The sequence below is a fragment of the Schistocerca piceifrons genome, chromosome 4 (assembly GCF_021461385.2).
Source record: "Schistocerca piceifrons isolate TAMUIC-IGC-003096 chromosome 4, iqSchPice1.1, whole genome shotgun sequence".
Lineage (NCBI taxonomy): Eukaryota > Metazoa > Arthropoda > Insecta > Orthoptera > Acrididae > Schistocerca > Schistocerca piceifrons.
The window spans coordinates 292,230,318-292,253,975 of record NC_060141.1 but is presented as its reverse complement, the minus strand read 5'-3'; the positions used below and the strand labels follow the sequence as shown (position 1 = coordinate 292,253,975).

At 40.5% G+C, this 23,658-nt stretch overlaps 1 protein-coding gene across 1 annotated transcript in view; it reads left to right on the top strand.

The window, feature by feature from the left end:
* The window catches only part of LOC124795477 (integrin alpha-4-like), a 554,156-nt gene that overhangs the window by 451,782 nt on the left and 78,716 nt on the right, over positions 1–23,658 (top strand). Inside the window, exons 20-21 of the mRNA XM_047259514.1 lie at positions 4,343–4,664; positions 15,110–15,206. Coding sequence (XP_047115470.1) covers positions 4,343–4,664; positions 15,110–15,206 — 419 coding nt within the window. The remainder of the gene's footprint in view (positions 1–4,342; positions 4,665–15,109; positions 15,207–23,658) is intronic.

The following is a 23,658-nucleotide window of genomic DNA, read 5'->3' as shown; positions in this document are numbered from 1 at the left end:
CTTAGGTTAGTTAGGTTTAACTAGTTCTACGTTCTAGGGGACTAATGACCTCAGCAGTTGAGTCCCATAGTGCTCAGAGCCATTTGAATTTGACATTACACAACACCCAGTCATCACGAGGCAGAGAAAATCCCTGACCCCGCCGGGAATCGAACCCGGGAACCCGGGCGTGGGAAGCGAGAACGCTACCGCACGACCACGAGCTGCGGATGATTACTGACAAAACATCATGTATGAGTTAATAGGAATGTAAAGCTAAGTAGCGGTGGCAGGAATAGATAGGCAAGTCAGAAAATGAACAGTTGAGAACCAGTGATATGTTGTAACATCAGTTTTTACTTGTGGTGTCCTGAGAAACAGGTGTCTGGAGGACGATGGTGCTTTCAGTGAAACAAGCACTGTGTTGCCAGTATACACCCTCTGCATATTCCAATACATCCTACCAATAAATATGTGGTAGTTATGCATATTTAAAAGGCTGAAGAGTATTTACATAACAGCTAGTATATGACATATGTTTCCACAACACCCTTATGAGGCCCTAGGCTTCTCTTGCACCCATTTCTCTATCACATGGCTCCTACTCCTGTGACCACCCCCACCATAAGATTTGTCCTATGCAGCCTCCTGTCACCACCTATACCAGCCCTGTTACTAGTAAAATATACATGGGGGAGTTGGAAAATAAGTGTATCCTGTCATCTGTGGTCAGAGTTGTGTGTGAAAGGAAAAAAAAGAGAATGAGACATTAAAGACAAGACATATCTTTTATTTTTCTACATAATTTCCAAGTGCATTGAGACATTTGTTATACAGCTTTATAAGCGTCAAAAAGCCCTCCAGGAAAAAAATCAGGGTGTTGTGTATGGAAGGAGTGTTGAACTGCTTGTTTGACGTCAGCATTGCTGCCAAAGTGCCTTCTGCCGAGAGTCTTCTTCAAAGCAGGAAACAGATGGAAGTCACTTGGTGCTAGATCCAGACTGTGAGGCAGATGGTGTAGGCATTCCCAACCAAGAGTTCCATAAGGTTTTGCATTGCTGTTGCCTTGTGTGGTCTTGCATTGTCATCCAACAGTAGAATGCCAGATCTGAGAAGGCCAGGCCGCTTTTTCCGAATCACTTCTTTCAATTTCAACAGAGTGGCACAGTACCATGCACCATTGATGGTTGCATCTTCCAGAAAGTCCAGCAGCAAAACTCCTTTGGTGCCCCCCAGAAAACAGTGAGTAGCACTTTACCTGCAGATGGAGTGCTTTTGAACTTCTTTCGGATAGGTGAGGATGGATGTTTCCACTCCATGAATGCAGCCTTTGATTCAGGCATGTAATGGTGGACCCACGTTTCATCCCCCATAACAATCCAAAACAGAAGGTCAGTGCCAGATTCATGGTAATGCACGATCTGTTCCAGGCTGAACACCATGCGTTGTTCCATGTATGTCGGGGTCACTTGGTGGGGCAATCATTGTGCGGACACTTTCCTGTGTCGAAGAATGTCATGGATGATCTTATGAGCTCACTCATGCCTGATCCCAAGTTCTGCCACTACTCCATTGACTGTGATACGCCGGTTCTCTTTAATCATATCTTCCACCTTCCTGGCATTTGCATCTGTAGTGGCCATGCACGTCTGTCCAGGTCTCGGTATGTACCGCACGTGTTGACGTCCATCACTGAACTGCTGGCACCATCTCTGCACCATGTGCCTTGACATCACACCTGACCCATACACCTCTACAAATCGGTTATGAATTTCTGCGCCTGATACTCCACGCACCCATTCATAGTGAATAACAGCTCTCACTTCCGCCTTTGACCATGACTTCAAAATACACATTCTCTCCATAGCTCTGGGGAAAGACTGAGTGGCTGGCCTCCGTTTTGTGCAGGCACTGCAAAAGTGCCATCTGCTTGCTTGCAGTTGACCTCTACCCAATGATGTATCGGTGTCTTGCACATGCACGTTCACCTGCCATGTCGTCTTTTGCCCATATCACACAACTCTGCCCACTGTCAACAGGGAAAACTTATTTTCCAACACCCCCTCATACATTATCAAAGGGACAACCACATATGAAATGACACATATCATACACCAGCTGTTATGCAAACAATGTTTGGTCTTTTACATTGGCATGAGTACCACCAAGCTATCAGTTAGGATGAATAGGCTTAGGCAGAGGGTGTATACTGCCAGCACACAATATCCTGTTGCAGAGCATGTTACACAACATGACAATCATGACTTTGGTCTCTGTTTCACCACACATACCATCTGGATTATTCCTGCAGACAATTGTATCTCAGAACTCTGCAAGTGGGAACTGGTTTTACATGTCTTTGGCTCTCACCATTCACCTGGCCTTAACGTCAGACCAGGATTCAAACCCAGGATTTTTCCTTTCACTGGCAGATACTCTACCAACAGAGCTACCCAAATATGACTCATGACTCATCCTCATAGCTTCACTTCCACCAATATATTCCAAACTTCACAGAATTGTCCAGCTCTGCTGAAAGAAAGGATATATATTCCTTTAATTTGCTATGTTTGTATGCACTTTTCACACTTTGTTGACCAATATGCCAATTTTTCTCATCATTGGCTGTTATCAGTAGATGAATTGTTTGAAAATTGGAAAGAGAAACATAAATCTCATTTTAGTATTTGCCTTCAACTTGACTAAAGCTGTTTGCAACTAAAAAGGCTTTAAAATTTCCCTTTCCTCTAATTGCCTTCTTTTTAAATACAAAACTGTTCTTTACTGCAATGACAACAGATGGTTCCTTGACCAATTTCCAAGCATCATGATTCTTCAAGGAGTTAATTCCTTCATTTATTCCAACTACCCATTTAACTGCCTTATCAGAATTAAGTGCTTCATGATATACAATGGTTCATCATTGTTCCTCCCTTGTACAATGTTGGTTTGTACTTCTGCAACATATGCCTTCCCTTTGGAATTTTCCTTTTCCTGATTTTCAATTCAGTATTTACCATTCAAAAATTCTTAAATATATACTCCCTTGTTCCACAACTTGTCTTGTTTCTGGCAGGCAAATTCTAGAACTGCAGCTGTATAGAGTATCCTGTAAGAATGACTTTTCTTCTCTCATGGATAATTTAGAAAGACATCTTTGTCTGGGTACATGAATGAAACCTTCACATTCTATTACATGTAAGTATTGTACAGTAGGCTTTCATCCTGTCCACAATTCACAAGGTGTTTTTTCATAGTTGTTGCTATTTATAACACAGTTTCTTATGTATGCCACAGAGTACATCAGCTTAACCCAAGAATGTTCAATAAATTGCTTCCTGTTTATTGAAAGAAATAAATGTGCACATCATTCAAGCAGAGAAAATGGACTTCTTTTTAACAGAACAAATGCTTCTTCATTCTTCATTGTCTTTTTTGAAAAACAGAAACATCATAGGTAATCCAGTCACAATAATGAAACAAACAGCACTTGTTTAAATCGTAACATTCATTTTCATCATTATCAGAAGTGAACTAGAATGTCACAATATATTTTATCAGAAACTATATTCTAGTTACTGTAGATAGCATAACCACAGAAAAATAACCATAGGTGCTGTAAACCACCATTGGTAATTTAGAATAATATGTTTTCTTCTACTGTTTCAGTGACAGTTATCCATGAGACAACTTTTTAAATCTTTGTTCTTCTGTTTTCATTGTAACAGTTCATCTCACACCTGTTCATCCATATGTTAGCTAGCATTTATAGATTATTAGATAAAATAAATTTAATCATACAGTGTAGGCTTTCACGGCCGGTGTTGTCTTCAGGTGAAACTTCCTGGCCTAGAGGCTATGGTCAATATATAAAATTTTCACCTAACGTTTCAATTCCATCTGCGGGGGACATCTTCTGACGTCGTCCGGAAGTAGCCAGACGACTTCAGAAAATGTCTCCCACAGATGGAGACGAAATGTTAGGTGAAAATTTTATACATCAACCACGGCCTCTCATGAAGTTTCAACTAAAATAAATTTGTTCACCTGTGTACATTACACTGCCACATTTTCAATGCCTGTGCTACATTCAGGTTTCAGTTTCAAGCAACAACACTCAATTACAATTATTTCCTTATTTCACTTCATTTAAATTACTGTATGGTCCTTGAAACATTGCTATGGATCAAGGCTTCCCCCTGCTTTGTTAAAACTATGTTACTGCATATCTAGAACTAGCATCAGCTTCAAGAACCATTAAGCACTTATAAAAAATGCTGACATATCCCTAAGTTATGAGTAGCTATTTTTCTTAACTATAGGGTCATTCGAATAAAATTAATATCATACACTCTCCTTTCAGGTAACACAAGGAAGGTATGTCATCCAATGTGAATCAAACCCTCCATTGCCAACCAGCAGCTACAATGATATAATACCAGAAATTCAGGAAATAAACAGTATAGAAATGGACCAATCAAGACCAAAGAGAGAGGTGACAAAGACTATAAAACTTCCTGAAGTGAACAGTGATGACAGTGTCTCTTCAACAGATAACATACTGTACTTAAATTGTACACGTGAGGATGTTGTTTGTCAAAACATTACTTGTACATCAGGTTTTACTGATTCAAAAGCACTGCTCAGTATAAAATTCATTGGAAAACTCAACACATCAGCACTAGGTCAGTTAACCTTTATTATTATCATTACTGCTACAGTTATGAGCAGAAAAATTGCAACAGGAAAAGGCAACATATTTGACTTAAAATTTTAATTTCCAGTAGTTCATAAAAAGTATGGAGTACTGTTATCTGAAAGAAAAACAACATTATGGTAACTGATGAATTTGTTGTTTAAGACATTACAAAGAAGTGAGTGTACAGGAAGATGCTAGCAAACAGTTAGTAACTTTAGCATGTTCAACAGTTACTATAATTTGAATAATATAAAAAATACTGATCATCTGTTCTAGCATCTGTCATATGACAAGAGATATACTGTAGACAGACATCTCTGTCTGCAATAATTCTATATTTCTCAGTGATATGATGATATGAATATAATAGAGGGAAACATTCCACGTGGGAAAAATATATCTAAAAACAAAGACGATGTAACTTACCAAACGAAAGCGTTGGTATATTGATAGACACACAAACAAACTCAAACACACACACAAAATTCAAGCTTTCACAACCAATGGTTGCTTCATCAGGAAAGAGGGAAGGAGAGGGAAAGACGAAAGGAAGTGGGAAGTGGGTTTTAAGGAAGAGGGTAAGGAGTCATTCCAATCCCAGGAGCGGAAGGACTTCCCTTAGGGGGAAAAAGGGACAGGTATACACTCGTGCACACATACATATCCATCCATACATATACAGGCACAAGCAGACACATGTAAAGGCAAAGAATTTTGGCAGAGATGTCAGTCGAGGCGTAAGTACAGAGGCAAAGATGATGTTGAATGACAGGTGAGGTATGAGCGGCGGCAACGTGAAATTAGTGGAGGTTGAGGCCTGGTGGGTAATGGGAAGAGAGGATATATTGAAGGGCAAGTTCCCATCTCTGGAGTTCTGACAGGCTGGTGTTAGTGGGAAGTATCCAGATAACCCGGACGGAGTAACACTGTGCCAAGATATGCTCGCCATGCACCAAGGCATGTTTAGCCACAGGGTGATCCTCATTACCAACAAACACTGTCTACCTGTGTCCATTCATGCAAATGGACAGTTTGTTGCTGGTCATTCCCACATAGAAAGCTTCACAGTGTAGGCAGGTCAGTTGGTAAATCACGTGCATGCTTTCACACGTGGCTCTGCCTTTGATCGTGTATACCTTCCGGGTTACAGGACTGGAGTAGGTGGTGGTGGGAGGGTGCATGGGACAGGTTTTACACCAGGGGTGGTTACAAGGGTAGGAGCTGCTCTTACCTCACCTGTCATTCAACATCATCTCTGCCTCTGTACTTCCGCCTCAACTGACATCTCTGCCAAAATTCTTTGCCTTTACATATGCCTGCTTGTGTCTGTATATGTGCGGATGGAAAAGTGTGTGTGCACAAGTGTATACCTGTCCTTTCTTCCCCCTAAGGTAAGTCTTTCCACTCCCGTGATTGGAATAACTGCTTACCCTCTCCCTTAAAACCCACTTCCTTTCGTGTTCCCTCTCCTTCCCTCTTTCCTGATGAAGCAACCGTTGGTTGCAAAAGCTTGAATTTTGTATGTGTGTTTGTGTTTGTTTGTGTGTTTATCAACATACCAATGCTTTCCTTTGGTAAGTTGCATCATCTTTGTTTTTAGATATATTTTTCCCGCATGGAATGTTTCCCTCTATTATATTCATATCATTAATTTGAACCCAACAATTATGTTTGTTATTGTCACTGTTGCATTTCGAATTCTTTTCTGTCATCTCACTTTCTCTTTCTGTTTGTGCAAGTAGTCTCACTTTGTATTCACCTTCTCCTTTTTACCGTAACCCACCGTACAATTTTATCTTGCCTATATATACTCAATAATACGTAACCCACTTAAAAACCATAACCAAAATTTTTTTTCCGCTTCCAACACTACTGCTGCTATAAAATCCACCGTTCCCAGTTCACAAACAGTTCCTTTCACCTATTAAACAACCTTTTCAGCTAGTTCTAACAACTTTCGCTTTATTTCCACTTCCGTTTTTCCCACATCACTCATCATTTTTAGCCGCTTCCCACAGGTTTTAACGTCATTATTTCTTCGTCAGACAATTGTTAGCCTCATTTTCATAATCTTCCACCACAAAACTTCTCCTTTTAATACATTTACAACCAGTTTTTTCGAAATTTTTCCAAATTTCTCTGCCCTTTAATGTGTTTTGGCGGTAACACAACCACCTAACCTTTGTGCACATCGTTGTTTACCAAGCCAATTTCACCACAGGATCAACATAGCTCAGCTTTTACCAACACTTTTTCGACTTTTTTCGCACCAGATCTCCAGTTGCTTTCTAGTTCATCTTTATGTCTCCCCCATATATTTTTATTTACATTTTCATTTTCATTTCAGCCTCGTGTAACACTTTCCACATTCTAATACCATGTCACCCTCTCAACATCCCCACAATGACCCCATTAAGTTTTATTTACATTCCCTCCACAAACATGCCTTTGCCCTAGCCAGATTACACTCCCATATTTTATTTACTCAGACTTGTCTGACATTTGGCATTACCCCCCAAAGGCCTCACACTTAAAGTTTCCATCTCTGGCTGTAACCCTTCTTTCCATCAGTCCCTTTACCGGTTCTAAACTGAACAATCCACAGCCCTCACCCACCTAATCCTTCACCTACACATCAATTCAGCCAATGAACACACCCATCAACACCTATCCTTAATAAAAGTCCTCAATCCTTCCTCTCCCACATCCACACCAGCTGTTCAGAGCATCCTCCTACACGCCAACAGCAAATTAGAACAGCATGCCACCCTCCACCTCAAAAAACTATCCAATCTCCTGGTTTCCCACCTCCGGAAAGGCAACTCACTCACCCTCCACAACCTTTCCAGCAAACCTCAACCTCCTGAATTGCACACAGACCCAGTCTCTCCCATCTACTCAATCTCCCACTTCCAGCTCCACTCCCCCCAAAACCTCAAAATTCTAATCAACACAATCTGGAACCACAACACCCTAATTCAATAGTTAACCTTTCCTCCAAACCTCTCTCCCAATCCGAAACCTCTGCCCTACTCCCAGATTCAACCAAACAGCCCTCGTCAAAGATTTACTGTCCTACACTCGTACTCTCTGCTGGAAATACCACTTTACCATGAAGAAAAATAATCCTAATCCTACTCCTAATGATCCAACTCCCCAAGACACTATCCAAATTGAACCCTGCTTGGAACAGTTCTGTCCTCCATCACAGGGGGACCCACCTCCTCTTCCTCCAAATCACCCTCTCCAAACCTTCCAGGAATTTCTCACTTCCAGCCTTGCTTCTCAATCCTTCTGAAAAATCCTTAATCCCACTCCCAACATCACCACTGCTGAAGCCCAGGCTACCCGTGATCTGAAGGCTGGCTGATCCATCGTCATTCCTAAGGCGGAAGAGGGTTCCATGACAGTGGTACTTGATTGTCGGGAGTATGTGGTTGAGGGACTGCTTCAGCTTTCAGACAACACTACATACAAAGTTAGCCAAGGTAATCCCATTCCTGATGTTCAGGAGGAGCTTCAAGGAATCCTCAGAACCTTAGGCCCCCTACAAAACATTTCACCTGACTCCATCAACCTCCTGACCCCACTGACACCCCACACTCCTACCTTCTACCTACTTCCGAAATTTCACAAACCCAATCATCTGGGCCGCCCCATTGCAGCTGGTTACCAAGACCCACAGAACATATCTCGGCCTCCGTAGATCAACAACTTCAACCCATTACATGCAGTCTCCCATCCTTCATCAAAGACACCAACCACTTTCTCGAATGCCTGGGATCCTTACCCAATCTGTTATCCCCAGAAACTATCCTTGTAACCATTGATGCCACTTCCTTATACACAAATATTCCGCACATCCAGGGCCTTGCTGTGATGGAGCACTTCCTTTCACGCCAATCACCTGCCACCCTACCTAAAGCCTCTTTCCTCATTACCTTAGCCAGCTTCATCCTGACTCACAACTTCTTCACTTTCAAAGGCCAGACATACCAACAATTAAAGGGAACAGCCATGGATACTAGGATCGCCCCCTCGTACGCAAACCTATTTATGGGTCACTCAGAGGAAGCCTTCTTGGATACCCAGGCCTGCCAACCCAAAGTTTGATACAGATTTATTGATGACATCTTCATGATCTGGACTCACAGTGAAGAAGAACTCCAGAATTTCCTCTCCAACCTCAACTCCTTTGGTTCCATCAGATTCACCTGGTCCTACTCCAAATCCCATGCCACTTTCCCTGACGTTGACCTGCATCTATCCAATGGCCAACTTCACACATCCATCCACATCAAACCCACCAAAAAGCAACAGTACCTCCAATATGACAGCTGCCACCCATTCCATATCAAATGGTCCCTTCCCTACAGCCTAGGTCTTCGTGGCAAACGAATCTGCTCCAGTCCTGAATCCCTGAACCATTACACCATCAACCTGAAAACAGCTTTCACATCCTGCAACTACCCTCCCAACCTGGTACAGAAACAAATAACCAGAGCCACTTCCTCATCCCCTCAAACCCAGAACCTCCCACAGAAGAACCCCAAAAGTGCCCCACTTTTGACAGGATACTTTCTGGGACTGGATCAGACTCTGCATGTGGCTCTCCAGCAGGGATACGACTTCCTCAAATCCTTCCCTGAAATGAGATCCATCCTTCATGAAATCCTCCCCACTCCACCAAGAGTGTCTTTCCACCGTCCACCTAACCTTCGTAACCTCTTGGTTCATCTCTATGAAATCCCCAAACCACCTTCCCTACCCTCTGGCTCCTACCCTCATAACTGCCCCTGGTGTAAAACCTGTCCCATGCACCCTCCCACCACCACCTACTCCAGTCCTGTAACCCGGAAGGTGTACACGATCAAAGGCAGAGCCACGTGTGAAAGCATGCACGTGATTTACCAACTGACCTGCCTACACTGTGAAGCTTTCTATGTGGGAATGACCAGCAACAAACTGTCCATTCATATGAATGGACAAAGGCAGACAGTGTTTGTTGGTAATGAGGATCACCTTGTGGCTAAACATGCCTTGGTGCACGGCCAGCACATCTTGGCACAGTGTTACTCCGTCCGAGTTATCTGGATACTTCCCACTAACACCAACCTGTGAGAACTCCAGAGATGGGAACTTGCCATTCAATATATCCTCTCTTCCCATTACCCACCAGGCCTCAACCTCTGCTAATTTCACGTTGCCGCCGCTCTTACCTCACCTGTCATTCAACATCATCTTTGCCTCTGTACTTCCGCCTCGACTGACATCTCTGCCCAAATTCTTTGCCTTTACATATGTCTGCTTGTGTCTGTGTATGTGCGGATGGATATGTGTGTATGTGCTAGTGTATACCTGTCCTTTTTTCCCCCTAAGGTAAGTCCTTCTGCTCCCTCTCCTTCCCTCTTTCCTGATGAAGCAACCGTTGGTTGCGAAAGCTTGAATTTTGTGTGTGTGTTTGTGTTTGTTTGTGAGTCTATCAACATACCAATGCTTTCCTTTGGTAAGTTGCATCATCTTTGTTTTCAGTAATATGTTGCATATTTTCAGTATTTACAAAAAGCTGTACAATATTTCATGGAATTGGATGTTAGATGTTCCTCTTTTGTTATATAGTAAGGGCTATTGCTACAGTTTCCATATCCTACAATAGTTAGCTGATTGTTATGGTGGCAACATATTTATTTAAGAACAATTTTCAACTACTGACAGATGAATATTTCACTCACTGTCAGGAATTATTTCTGCAGACATGTAATTCTTGAATTTCTATGCCAAAGAGAGATTTTATACTAGCACAGCACATATGAAAAGTACATTATGCTAAATACATTATATATAAAAAGGATCACTGAGGACGGTCAGGAGATTTCAGCATCAGATGAAGTGGAGTTAGCAAAGATCATGGGAGGATTCGAACCATCACCTAGCAATTTCTTCAGTCGTTGAAGCTCTGATGGAAATTCTGTCTTATGCACTTGTGACAGATTTTGGTGGAAAACTCCACCTCATGTATCACATATGTCATAACTGTATGAGAATTTGAGAAAGTCATGTTTGTGCTCATGACTGCAAATGCTGTCAGCCAGTCTCAGCATCCAGGCTCCTTGGGAAGTGCAGCAATTTAAAAAAATTGCTTTGCTGCTCTCTGACTCCTACATTCCTGAAAAAACCTTGAGACCGGTTCTTTCATTTCTTGTGTGTCTTCTTCCTGCTTCTCTTACATTGTGAAATGCATACACAAACACTTCTCACTCTTGAAAACTGATAGATGCACTTTTCACAACACCTTTCTGATTCAGCCACAGATTCTGGAGAATCTCAGCATTCTCCCACTTCCAAGCATCCTTTCCTGCATGGATTCCTTGTGCCAGATGGATCCTGCAGTTGATCATAACGTGCTAAAATACCCATACTTTTTCCAATAATGATGCAGAATAAACTTTCTCTAGCTTTAGCACTGGAATAGCTCCCATTTCTGGAAGGTCTCGCTATCAGACACAGCCAAAATTTCAGGCACATCTGACCGTGCTACAACAGTTTCAAATTCAGATACCATCTCTTCAGTTTCATTTGAGTCTTCTGTTTCAGGTCCTGTATCAGCTTCTTACAATGAGCTTTCTGTGAACACATGATTAGATACTTATGGTTTCTTATAATGCCCTTCTTCTGTGATATAGACTATTCCAACCTGATAATAACAAATTTTGTCTCCTAAATCAGCTCTTTTGCACATTCTTTTAAATTCTCACTTTCTCCTTCAGAAGATAGCTTAGATTCTTCTGTACTCCTACATTTTTCCACACATTTTGTGTTGATGCTGTTCACTTCCTCCCTAAGCTCACTATCCAGAATTTGACTTGACACTCATATATTTTTCCATTTTACATTGTGTAAGTCATTAATTATATTGTTCAGTACATTATCTGGAATCTGTGTTATTACATTAGGTTTCAAAACTAAAATGGCTTCAAAATTTCTTTCTTACATTGGGTTTTTCAATTTCCTTCTTGTTGGTACCATACATTGGCTTTCCACCTTCTCCAGTGATCCAAACTTGCCAAAAGTTCACAGAAATTGAAACACTTAAAATCTTCCAGCCACTCCTTTACAAATATCTCCCCTAAATGCTAAATCATCATCATAGATTTCAGCACTTTGAAGGACTTATGAGGAAAATCTGAAACAATACAAAACCAATAGCTTACACTCAAACTGTAAAACATGAATTGTGCGCAGCCTTAGCATATAATTTACTGTTTTTCTTCAACAAGCAGCCAATGATGATGTTAAAATTGATGCAACAGTTGATCTCTCCCATGGGTAAAGATGCAAAGTTTATGTCTATGGCTGGTAAAGGTATGATTGCTGGTGCTTCCAGCCAAAGAAGACGCAGTTCTGTGTGGTGATTTCAATCCTGGCAAAGGTGTCACCAGCTGAAATGTTCCTTTTATTCATATATAAAGCTTCCATGGCATCATATGAAATCACACTCACAGCCATGGCCAGATTCTCTGTAGGCAGTATGCAGAATGTGAGACCAATGACATGATTCACTGCTCAATCAGATTAAATAATGGTAACCAGCCACACTTTGACCTTCAAGACAGGGCTATTTTCACAAATCCAACTACCACCTAACTACTTGCAGGTATTATTCCAGGATCCAATGAGTGGGTTGAAATGTGTCATGACTAACAGTTCACTAAATCACTTTCAACTTGCTATTAGCAGTTGCCATTGATAATTTCCTGACAACCAAATGGGAATACAGTTCAGTATCAACCAGGGGAAGCTCACTGTAAAAGCATCACTATTGGATTTGCACTATGCAGATGTAGTTTTCACTATGTAACAAAAACCTCTAGCCAAGTCCTTCAGTTTATATCTGACTACCATCTCCAATTAGCTAAAATCTCCAATTTTCATATAGACGTAACTTACCACACAAGTTCACACTTATTACTCCTCACAACCCATAAAGCACAACTGGAAAATGCCTAAGCAAAAACCACTTGCCAGCCATGAGAATACACTACAAATACTGTCAGTTTTCTGTATTGCACTCAGTCCCAGTATTGATAATGATGGATATAAAACCCAGATTTCCAGAATACAGATCAAAAATACCAACTACACCTCTGAGGACACATGTCTTCCCTACACAATGTGGGACGCCACTATTTTGTGAGCTCCATACCACTTCACAAAATTGTTTAAAATACAGGCCTTTCAGCCAGTCAGAAATCAAGAGCAAAAAGTAAGCCCTGTCATTGGCCATTATCCTGCTCTTGCTTTCAACATGTCAGTTGCTGCCCCTTGACAGGACATCATGAGGCCCTCTCTATGGCCACTGTCATGGGGAAATTTCTCACCAAGACCATCTAATAGGTTCCAGCCATCACCATTTAGCAGGGTTTGGGAAACCCCAGCCCATTATCTTCATCTTAAACTAAAATTCCTTCCCCTGTGAGCAAAAGTTGCCTGAGATGGCTACTCTATATTGGGTCTCCTACAGCTATTATTGTCTGAAATGGATTGAGAATTTCCTAAGCTAAAAAAACCGTCTTGTGTACTCCACACCCAGTCAACGTTCAAGGTAGGAGAATTCTTTCACTCATCTACTTTTTGGGCCACAATTTTGATATTAACTAAATAAGTAATCTCATTTCTGCCCTTATTACTTTTGCCTTTCTCCAGTTTACTCTAAAACCATATTCTATGCTCAGTAGACTGTTCAATACATAAAGTCAGTTCTGTAATTGTATAACACCCATATTTCCCTATAGTGTGTAGCTATTTCCCTGAGAATTGTGAACATCTTGGACATTTTACATTGTCAAATGCTGTTATCATGTCAACAAATCTTACTGGGATAGTAACTACAGAACGAAGAAGGAACAATAAGAATGCACAACCAAGAATGAAGTGCTCAGATTAAATACTATTTGAGACAGGGATGCAGTCTTTCTTCCATGCTGTTCAATTGTACATCAAAGAAACCATGACTAAAATAAAAGATAAGCTCAGGAATGGGATTAAAATTAAGGGTAAAAGAATACCTCTTTTGCTTTTGCTTATCAGGAAAACTTATAGTTGTAAGTAAAACAACATATGATGGATGACGCAAGTAAACATAAAAATCAGACAAGCACTAGCAAAAAGGCCATTCCTAGCTAAAAGAAGTTTGCTACGGTCATATGTTAGCTTCAATTTGAGGAAGAATTTTCTGAGAATATATGCTGGAGCACATCTGTGTGTTGGAATGAATGATGAACTGTGAGAAAATTGGAAAAGAACAGCATCAAAGCATTTAAGATGTTATGCTGTAGAAATATCTCCAAAATTAGGTTGATTGATAAGATAAGAAGTCAGGAGGTCTTTCACAGACTCAGTGAGGAGAGGAACATGTGTAAAATATTGACAATAAGAAGAGACAGTATGATAGACATTATGTTAAGATATCAGGAATAATTTCCACAGTATTAGAGGGAAATGGTAAAAAAAGAGATTGAAATGTATCCAAAAAACAATAGGAGTGCTACTCTGAAATGGGTGTGGAGAGGAAGTTGTGATGGACCATATCAAACCATTCAGAGTATAAAGAGAGTTTTACAGAGAGAGCGAGAGAGAGAGAGAGAGAGAGAGAGAAAGAGAGAGAGAGAGAGAGAGAGAGAGAGAGAGAGAGAGAGAGAAAGAGAGAGAGAGAGAGAGAGAGAGAGAGAGAATCCTAATAAAGCAAGCTTTTGTTTATTTCAGAAGTTGAAAGTGCTCTTCCTTCAATTTTGTAGAAAATTAGATAAATATATATTTTTTAATTTAAGCAGTGATAGAAGTAAAACTTTATTTCTCATATGGATTACTTTCTCTGTGACCAATTTGCTTAAATTTCTGCCTTTTAGTGCCCTTTTGTTTGTAGAAAATGCAATACTTAAATGAAGAAATGACCTCACTTGACCTTTTCATTATACTTTAGATCCAGTGGTTCCAAGATTTCAGAGTCTAAGATCTCATTTTATAATTTTATTTTTTGTGAGTCCTCCCTCTTTGTCATTCAACATCTTTTACCCTTATTTGTACATTCAAAACAATTTCAGCAGCACATGATTTGAGTTTTCCTTAAGTACATGTCATGGGTCAGTATATACACCAGCACATCCACCAAAGGGAAGTAAGTATGAGATGAGAAAAGATTAAAGCATTTTTCTGGTTAAAGTGCTTTTTTTCATTCTAAAAATAGCTTCACTCCTCAGATGTCTGAACTATAAACTGTTCATATTATTGTGATGCATAATTTTAATAATCACAGTTTTAATTTTTTATATACATTTACACCAAAAACTGTCTATCATGTAACTAAATTGACATTTTCCTGCATTAATAAAAGTTACAGAGACTGAATTGTCATTGTTTTTCTTCACTTTTCAGGAAACATAATGAAGAAAAAGAACATTATCCTGCTATCTACCAATGGAAGTGTAGATGTGAAAGAACCAAAAAATTTAATTCGTTCTGATACTGACAGGTACGTCTCTAAAGCTACATGGCAAGATGGTACATAATATGAATTTAGTAGTTTCATAAATAGGCGAACAAACTAGACTAAAAACTTTGCTAACTTTTGGACAAATCCTTCTTCAGAACTAAATAGTAAACTCACACATACCATTATAGCTTGTACAGTTGCTTGGCTGGTGGGTTGAATATCTGACAGAAGGCATCCAGAAAATGTTTGATCCTTCAACTTATGAGCTCTGCCATGATGATTCCATCCAAAAGTGTCCAGGATAACCTGTACCTGCTCAAATCCTTAGGCACATCTCAGAAGATTTACCCAGAATCATTCTCCCTCCTCACCCCAACCACCCAACACATCCTCCTTCTACATGCTTCTCAAAATCCATAAATCTGACAATCCCAAATGCCACCAAAAGGATCTCAGCTCTTGTTAACCAATACCTCAACTAGGTGCCCTCAGCCTAAGTTCCCACATCAGACAGGAATGACTTCCCTACTATGAGCCACCCTCATCCCTCACCTTGCTATAAAAGAAACATCCACTATGGCACTGTTGAACCCTACTTCTCTCTGCATCCTTCTGAATCCAAAACCATCATCTCATTCCTTATATGTGTATTTAATTACTTCCTAGCACTAAAATATGTCTCCTGTTAGGAAAAGGTAACAAACAAATCCACACAATCACCAAGGACACCCATATGGAAACTCTTATGCCAGCCTGTTTAATGACCATCTAGAGGAAATGTTCCCAGCTACCCAAAATCCCAAACACCAAGATGGATTCATGTTTACTGACAATATCTTCATGATCTAGACCCAGGATGAAGACACTATATCCAAATTCTTCCGCAGCTGCAACATCTCCTCCATCTGCTCCACCTGGTTCTCCTCAGCTCAGTGCCCCACCTTCCTGGACATTGACCTCCACTTTTCTTATGACTCCATCAAAGCCTCTGTCCACATCAAGCTCACTAATCAACAACAGAACATGCAGTCTGATACCTGCCATTTCATCCAAGCCAAAATGTCACTTCAATATAGTCTGGTCACCCAAGGATAGTTTATCTGTAGTGTCAAGCGGTCACCAAAGGGTAGTTCATCTGTAGTGTCAAGCAGTCCCTTTCCTAGTATGCTGAAGGTATTAACAAAGCCTTCACTGACCCCAGACATAATCTGCAGACAGATATCCTTTGCCATATGCTATGACAGCATCCAGGAACCAGGTGCAAAGGAACACCCCCTTTGTCACAATATCATTCTTGACTGGAACAACTGAACTATATTCTTTCCTAGGGTTTCAGCTACTTATCATCAGGCCCATAAATAAGAATCATACTACCCACAATATCTCTCACCCCTCAAAGTGGGTGTTCTGCCTTTCATCCAATCTGTGTAACATCCTAGTTCACCTTACCACCTGAGGTACTCGCTACTCCTTGTCATGTATGTCATACCCCCGTGGAAGAAACAGTACAAAATATATCTGGAAGAACCAACCATCACAATATATTCTACTCCTATCACAGGCTTTCCTGTCCCTTCAGAGGCAGCATCACCTGTGAAAACAGTCATATCACATACCAGCTGTGCTCTAATATTAGCACAGCATTTTAAGTGTGGATGACTAGCAATCAGCTGTCCACTCAACTGCCAAACAGTGGCTAGAGCACAGTTAATCACCCCAGTCACAGAACATGTAGCTGAACATGCATGATTTCATGGTGGCATTACAACCCAAGCCATGTGGATCCTTCCTCAACTCCAGTTTCTTTAAATTACATAGATGGGAGTTTTGCTTCCAACATATCCTTTAATCTCATAAAACGGGCCTCAATCTTCAACAGCCCCTGCCCCATGACCACCTCCATATGTGCCCCACAATCCTAACTTCACTCTTCCTGCTCTCACCCACCTTTTCTGTGGTCTCCCTCTTCCTTTGCTCTATCTTCCCCTCCCAGTCTACTCCTTCAAATCATCAGGCACTGCACACAACCCCTCTAACTGTGGCCAGAATGAGCTCACAGGTTACACATTCCTATCCTGTACTCCTTGTGGCTCCTCCTCACAGGCATCAACCACCCTTCCCCAACCCCTCTCCCCACCTCTTTTCTCCCCTTGTCCACTTCACTTGACACAACCCTTCATGCTAATTGAGGTACAGTACTAGAACAATGCAATCAGCATGCGTGTGTGCGCGCGCCTGATGTACCTATGAACAATGCAGTACTTCAACTATTCAGTGACTTGTTACCATTACTATTTAAATTACTTATATTTACCCATTGACTCATGATAATTAAACTATAAAAATGACTGCCTCACTTCTAATAAGATGCATCAGGACAGAATTCTACTTAGTGTGTTACCTCAGTGAACATCACAGCTGACAGTGTTGCCTACATCCGTCTCATTTACTGTCATCCTCAATATGCCTAAGAATACAAAGGGTCCTATGTTATCAACTGACTGCCACATCAATAAAAGGAGAAGAACAATAAAAAAGTGAATGCATTCCTTTTTTATTTCTGTCTTGCTGTGACTATCTGGAATCATAGTAACACATTCATTCATTTACCACATTGTTTAGATAAAATCATAAGCTTCAGGGATACAGACCAAGTAAAGGTACAAATAAACAATGAGAAGAAACTGTTTGAAACAAATTCTGTAAGCCACACTAACTGTGAATGAAACTAATTCATTTGAAGTGTAATAGGACTTCTGACTGTCCAGTGTCTGTGATATTTTTACTTATCACTTTTGAAGTAAAATTTTCCAAAAGACATAGCTTCCAAATAACAACTGATACAGTTGCAACAGTTAATGGGGAGAGGGGGGGGGAATGTTGCAGCATGGACAATGAAAAGTATGAAATACATTTGCAGGTTTCTAACACAACATAAGAGGTTTAAGAAGCCTGATAATTAATCTAATGGTACTGGCAATGCACACACCACCACTATCAGCCAGGATGATTGCTTCTGCCCTGTCCCTTGAAGGCACATGTAGGAACTATGAGTTACAATCTACTGGTATCACAATGAGTGCAGAATCAGGAGAGTTCATTCATTATTAACAGTCTTTATTCTGCAAGACTTCCATGCAGAGACATCCATGACAATCATTGATACTTCAACATAACTCTCAGCAGTATGCTTAGCTTAGTTGAATTGCAAATATGGACTAATAAGCCAGTTGTTGCCTTAGTGCAAGAACTGTGGACAGTGAGATGACTTTACTTACACACAAAAGGCATCCCAGCAGCCAGTGAGCTCACATGGCTTCAGCTGTGAACAGCATGTCACGCACACTGATGCCTTGCACCAAACTCAGAGCCCTTGGAGTCACCTGGAGTGACAGAGGAAGACATCCTACAGCAGGTGCTCACTAGGTGGCACTGGCTCAAGACTCACAAGCATCATGTCTAGTAGTGCCTTAGAGACCAGCAGGTAGCTCACTATGCTGCTAGGGAAATTTGAAGCTGCTTGGCCTCACATTGGACTGATGGCTTATGTGGAGACTGTCTTGGTGTCAGCTTCAGCCAGAAGTCCTGGAACCATGCTGAGTGTTGGGTATTTATGGCTGCTCTGGCCAGTTATGTTGTGACAGGAATGTGCCTCCTGGTTGCATAGATGGCTATGGAAGCACAGCTTTGTGCCATGACATGTGAAAGTGTAGTACATCATTGTGGCAGACAGTTATATTGCAGCATCCTATCCCAGCAGTGTTCTAACATCCAACAGCAGGACTTCATAGGTGGCTTGCCTACATGCCCTATAAAGGTTGCAATGTCTGGTCTATGATTGATGCAACAATATTCCTTCCCACCTTAGGAGAATTCAGTCCTCCAAATGCAAGGCTCCTTCTAAAATTGTGAATAACTTGAAATAACACAGTACTATTGGTCAGTTCAGTTCTGTAGCCCCTGTTACTGTTGCTGGAAGCTGAAAAGTCAGTCTGGAGTTGCCACATTTTGTTCTTTTCATAGCATCTTACTGTTCCATAGTTCTAAGCATTCTGTTCCCCTTGAACTTCCCTACGTACTACAATTCGGTCGTACATGGCGTAAGGGGTCCTGCCTTCTGAAAATATGGCTGTGTTGTGAGATGTCCCCTAAGGCATTCTTGCACACCTGTCTCTCCAGAAATAACTCCATTTTGTATGTCTCTGTGACAGTTCAGACCAATGTGGAATGGCAATCCATAAACTGCTTCCACTGTTCCTTCTAATTCTACAACCTGAGAATACCCATAGGTGTTTTCCACTTACACTATACATATAACAAAACTAAACTAACACCATCTCCTATCATATAAAGTTTATTCTGAAACAAAATGAACCCCAAAATTACCATATTACAAGGGTGATTCAAATGAAAACCTTAAAATCACATAAAATTTTGAAAAGTTTTATGATGGAATTGGTAAGTGGCGGTAGTGTTCCCTGAGGTTCAGAAAGTGATCAACAGGTGACAGATTGATGCTATAATGAATGCAGGAGAAGGCAGCAGCATCCACAACAAGATGACCAATGCAGGCGAAGGCAGCAGCATCAACTACAAGATAACTTCCCCACTGTTAACATGTACCCTGATTGAGCAGTGATGTGTGATGCCGATTTTGTACAGTGAAGGTGTCAAACCAAACTAAATTCATCACAGAATGATAGCACAGTATGGTATTATATTTGTTGTTGGAGAAAGTGTATGTGTGGTGTAGGAAGTTTAAAAGTGCTGTAAATTTTATAGAGGATGCCCCAAGACCATCGTGTAGTGACGGACAAGAACATTTTGTTGGTGGAGGAGCTTGTAAAGGAAAACAGACACATAACTCTGAATGAAATAGACACAAGTTTCAAGATTAGTATTGTTTCAGTGTAGAACATTGTTCCCAACGTACTGCACCTCAATAAGATGACTGCAAGATGGGTGCCAAGTCAGTTGACTGGTGAATTGAAAGACCATCATGTCAGTGCCCATGAAGAAAAAAATTTGCAAATTTGTGGTATGTTCCTGTGGGACCAAACTGCTGAGGTCATCAGTCCATAGGCTTACACACTACTTAATCTAACTTAAACTAACTCACACTAAGGACAACACACACACCCATGCCCGAGGGAGGACTCAAACCACTGATAGGGGCAGCTGTTCGATCTGTGGCAAGGCAACTCAGAATGCGCAGCTACCCCATGTGGCACCTGTGAAGGACTTTTCCATCCTTTTCATGTTGAAGGCTATGTATCTGGTAAAAATCATTGTAAGCAATGAAACTTGGGTCCACTGTCACCAACCAGAAATGAAAAGTTCAAACAAGGAATAAGAAATTGAACACTCAACCATCTGCTGGAAAAGTCATGTTCATTCTCTTTTGGTGTGCAAATGGAGTAATTTTGGAGTATTACACAGATATGGGAGTGATGATAACAAGTGTTTCTTATACAGACATGCTGAAAAATTGACTTTACCCATTGCAATCATCAGGAGTAATTGATAGTGGCTTTTGACTTCAGGGGTACTGCAACAATAACAATACCCAACTGCATACAGCCCATAATACAGTTGAGACTATTCAAGAAATTAAATTTGAATGTCTGGTGCATCCTCCTTATTCACTAGAATTCCCTCCTAGTGACTGTCATCTGTTTGATGCACTCAAAGAATCAATGCAAGGCAGGCATTTCAGAAGTGGTAAAGAGGTGAAAACCACAGTGCATGACTGGCTATATACATGATCAAAAAAATTCTGTCATCATGATACATATTGCCATTTTGTCATTTGAGACAGTTAGTGGAACTGTGGACACTAGAAAACAGAGTGCCATGTGGAGGAATTAAAACATTTCTAACGTATTCTTCTGTTTGAGTTCAATAGAGGGCTGACAGCAGTGGTGGCATCCAGAAACATTTGTGCTGTGTATGAGGATAATGCCATTTGAGAGAGCATGGCAAGAAAATGTTTGTTATTTTTTTCATTTTATGGAGGATTGTTTTGGCATTAATGACTCTCCACATTCAGGAAGACATTTGGGGATTGACAAAGATTGTTCAGATGCATTAATCCACAATGATCTCTGTCATTGTACTCAAGAATTGGCAAATGTAATGAACTGTCATCATTCCACCATTGTCCAACATTTGCATGCAGTGTGGAAGGTCCAAAAATCAGGTGTAAGAGTACCACATGCTCTAAGCCAAAATCACCAAAATCAGTGGGTGACCATATGTATACCTCTGCTTGCTCATCATCAATTGGCTCATGAACAACACTTACCATTCCTATTCTATCTTGTTACTGGTGGTGAGAAATGGTGTCTGCTGACATAGGAAAATAGAGGGATGGTTGAGCCTAAATAAAGCAGCAACTCCCTGTATAAAGGCCTGAGCAAATTCTCAAAAGAAATGTGCACCTGGTGGAACAATGACTACATGGTGTTCTACAAATCAGTTCCCTGAGGTGTAACCATCACCGCTGACATTTACTATCAACAACTGAGAAGTCTTGTAGATTTAGTCCAAGGACAATGAACAGGAACACTATGTGTACTGACATTGTGTACTCCACAATAATTTCTACCAACATTCTACTAGACAGACAAAAAACACTGTACAGGAAGTTATTCCACACCTATGTTTTCCAATTGATCTAGTGCCCTCAGATTTTTGCCTTTTCTGCTCTCTATTGAACAGCTTCAAGGAACTTCCTTTATAGATAAAAATGCTCCCTGACCATCACACAATGATTTCTTCACACAAAAACTAAACAATTTCTACAGTTGCAGAACCAAAAAATTACCCCAGTGTTGCCAAATTTTATAAATAGTGAAGGAGAATTTATTATCGATGACTAAAGTCTCTGTTGTGTTTATTGAACTTATTGAAAAATGCCATGAACTTATGTACCAACCCAATACACACAAATAAAAACAACACTCCTCCACCATTTGTACATCATTTCCTCCACACATTTTCATTATCATTGCACATAACAGGAAAAAAATGCACCTAATAAAACTCTATAAAGTTTTAAAGCCCTATACTTTCCTTTTTACATTGACCAATTCTAGGTCTTGATGCGTAAGACAATGATTGCACAATTTGCAAAGTAGCAGTCAGCTCCACTCAGTATGCCTTCTTCTCCTTTCTACCTCCTCTCCCCTTTCTGGGGCTGATGCTGGAATGATGATAAAGATTCCAGAGCACCCCATAATGGTCAGATTTGCCTGAAGTGAAAGACAGTAATATGGTCAGGAAGTTGCAGTTTCACATTCACCAGTGAGGTCATCTTGACTACTTGGTATGGACCCTGACAACAAGTGTGGATTTTTTTTGTCTTGCACTTTAGTGTGTAAGGAGTTAACTACATCACCCACTGTCCTGTACTGTATTCAGGTAACATAGCATTCCATTGTCCCACCTACTCCTGACTTTCCAGGGCCTTTGTATTTGCTTTTTGTACTTGATTCCATACACTCCATAAACCTCTCATTATAACACAACTGGCTGGTGTGCCATATTAAACAATGCTGTCTCTCTCCTCTTATACTGCTCTAATTACTTTTCTTCCTGGTAACTATATACAATGCAGACTGTGCCAAATCTGATTGAGAGTATTTATTAATGAATCACAGATTGTATAGTTTATTACCTAAATTATTGCTTATTTCAAAGAGTTCAACTACAATCAGTTTTAGCAACTTACTATGTGTCACAACACAACATGAACCACTTCACACTGAAATCTTTCAACTCTCAGAATGTGGCATGGATAATGAGCCTGAAAACATTAGTGAGTGTGGTCAGTTAATGACAGACTCTAGCCAACTCCCCACTGCAACTTCCAAAAATGCACATCTCTCAGTTGAGCACAATTAGCAGTCATAACAAACCAATGTTGACTCACAGACACAGTCTGTGCTGAAATCAGCTGCTAGTCTGCAACACCAAGCGTGCACCCAAAACAACTACAATGAATGTATCAGAATGAATTGTAAACAGACAATGGTTACTCAAAATTGCTGGACCCTGCCAATCTACCAACAACTTCAATAACATAACACATAAGCTGTGATGAATGTAATTGATAAACTTATGCCAAATGTCCCAAAGAGTGACAAGTATATTGATGTGGAAGGATTTAGGATCCTCACACATCCCCACATCTCAGAAAATAAATTGCTGTGTGGACATTCATGGTGACATGAAGTTTCAATGTGAAATTAATCAGTAAGAGGGGCTGCTCAAATGATAAACAAACCACAGTGAAATAGTATGGAATGGTAAACTCACAGGCACATTAATTTTATCCACTTCATAGGATAAGTGAATATCATATCAATAGAAAATCTCTAACACATGGTATTCAAGAAAATGCTAGTGGAAAAAGGCAAACAATACACCTATTTCCACACTGTGTCCAGTATAGGGAACTATAACAATGAATGTGAATATCATTATTAAT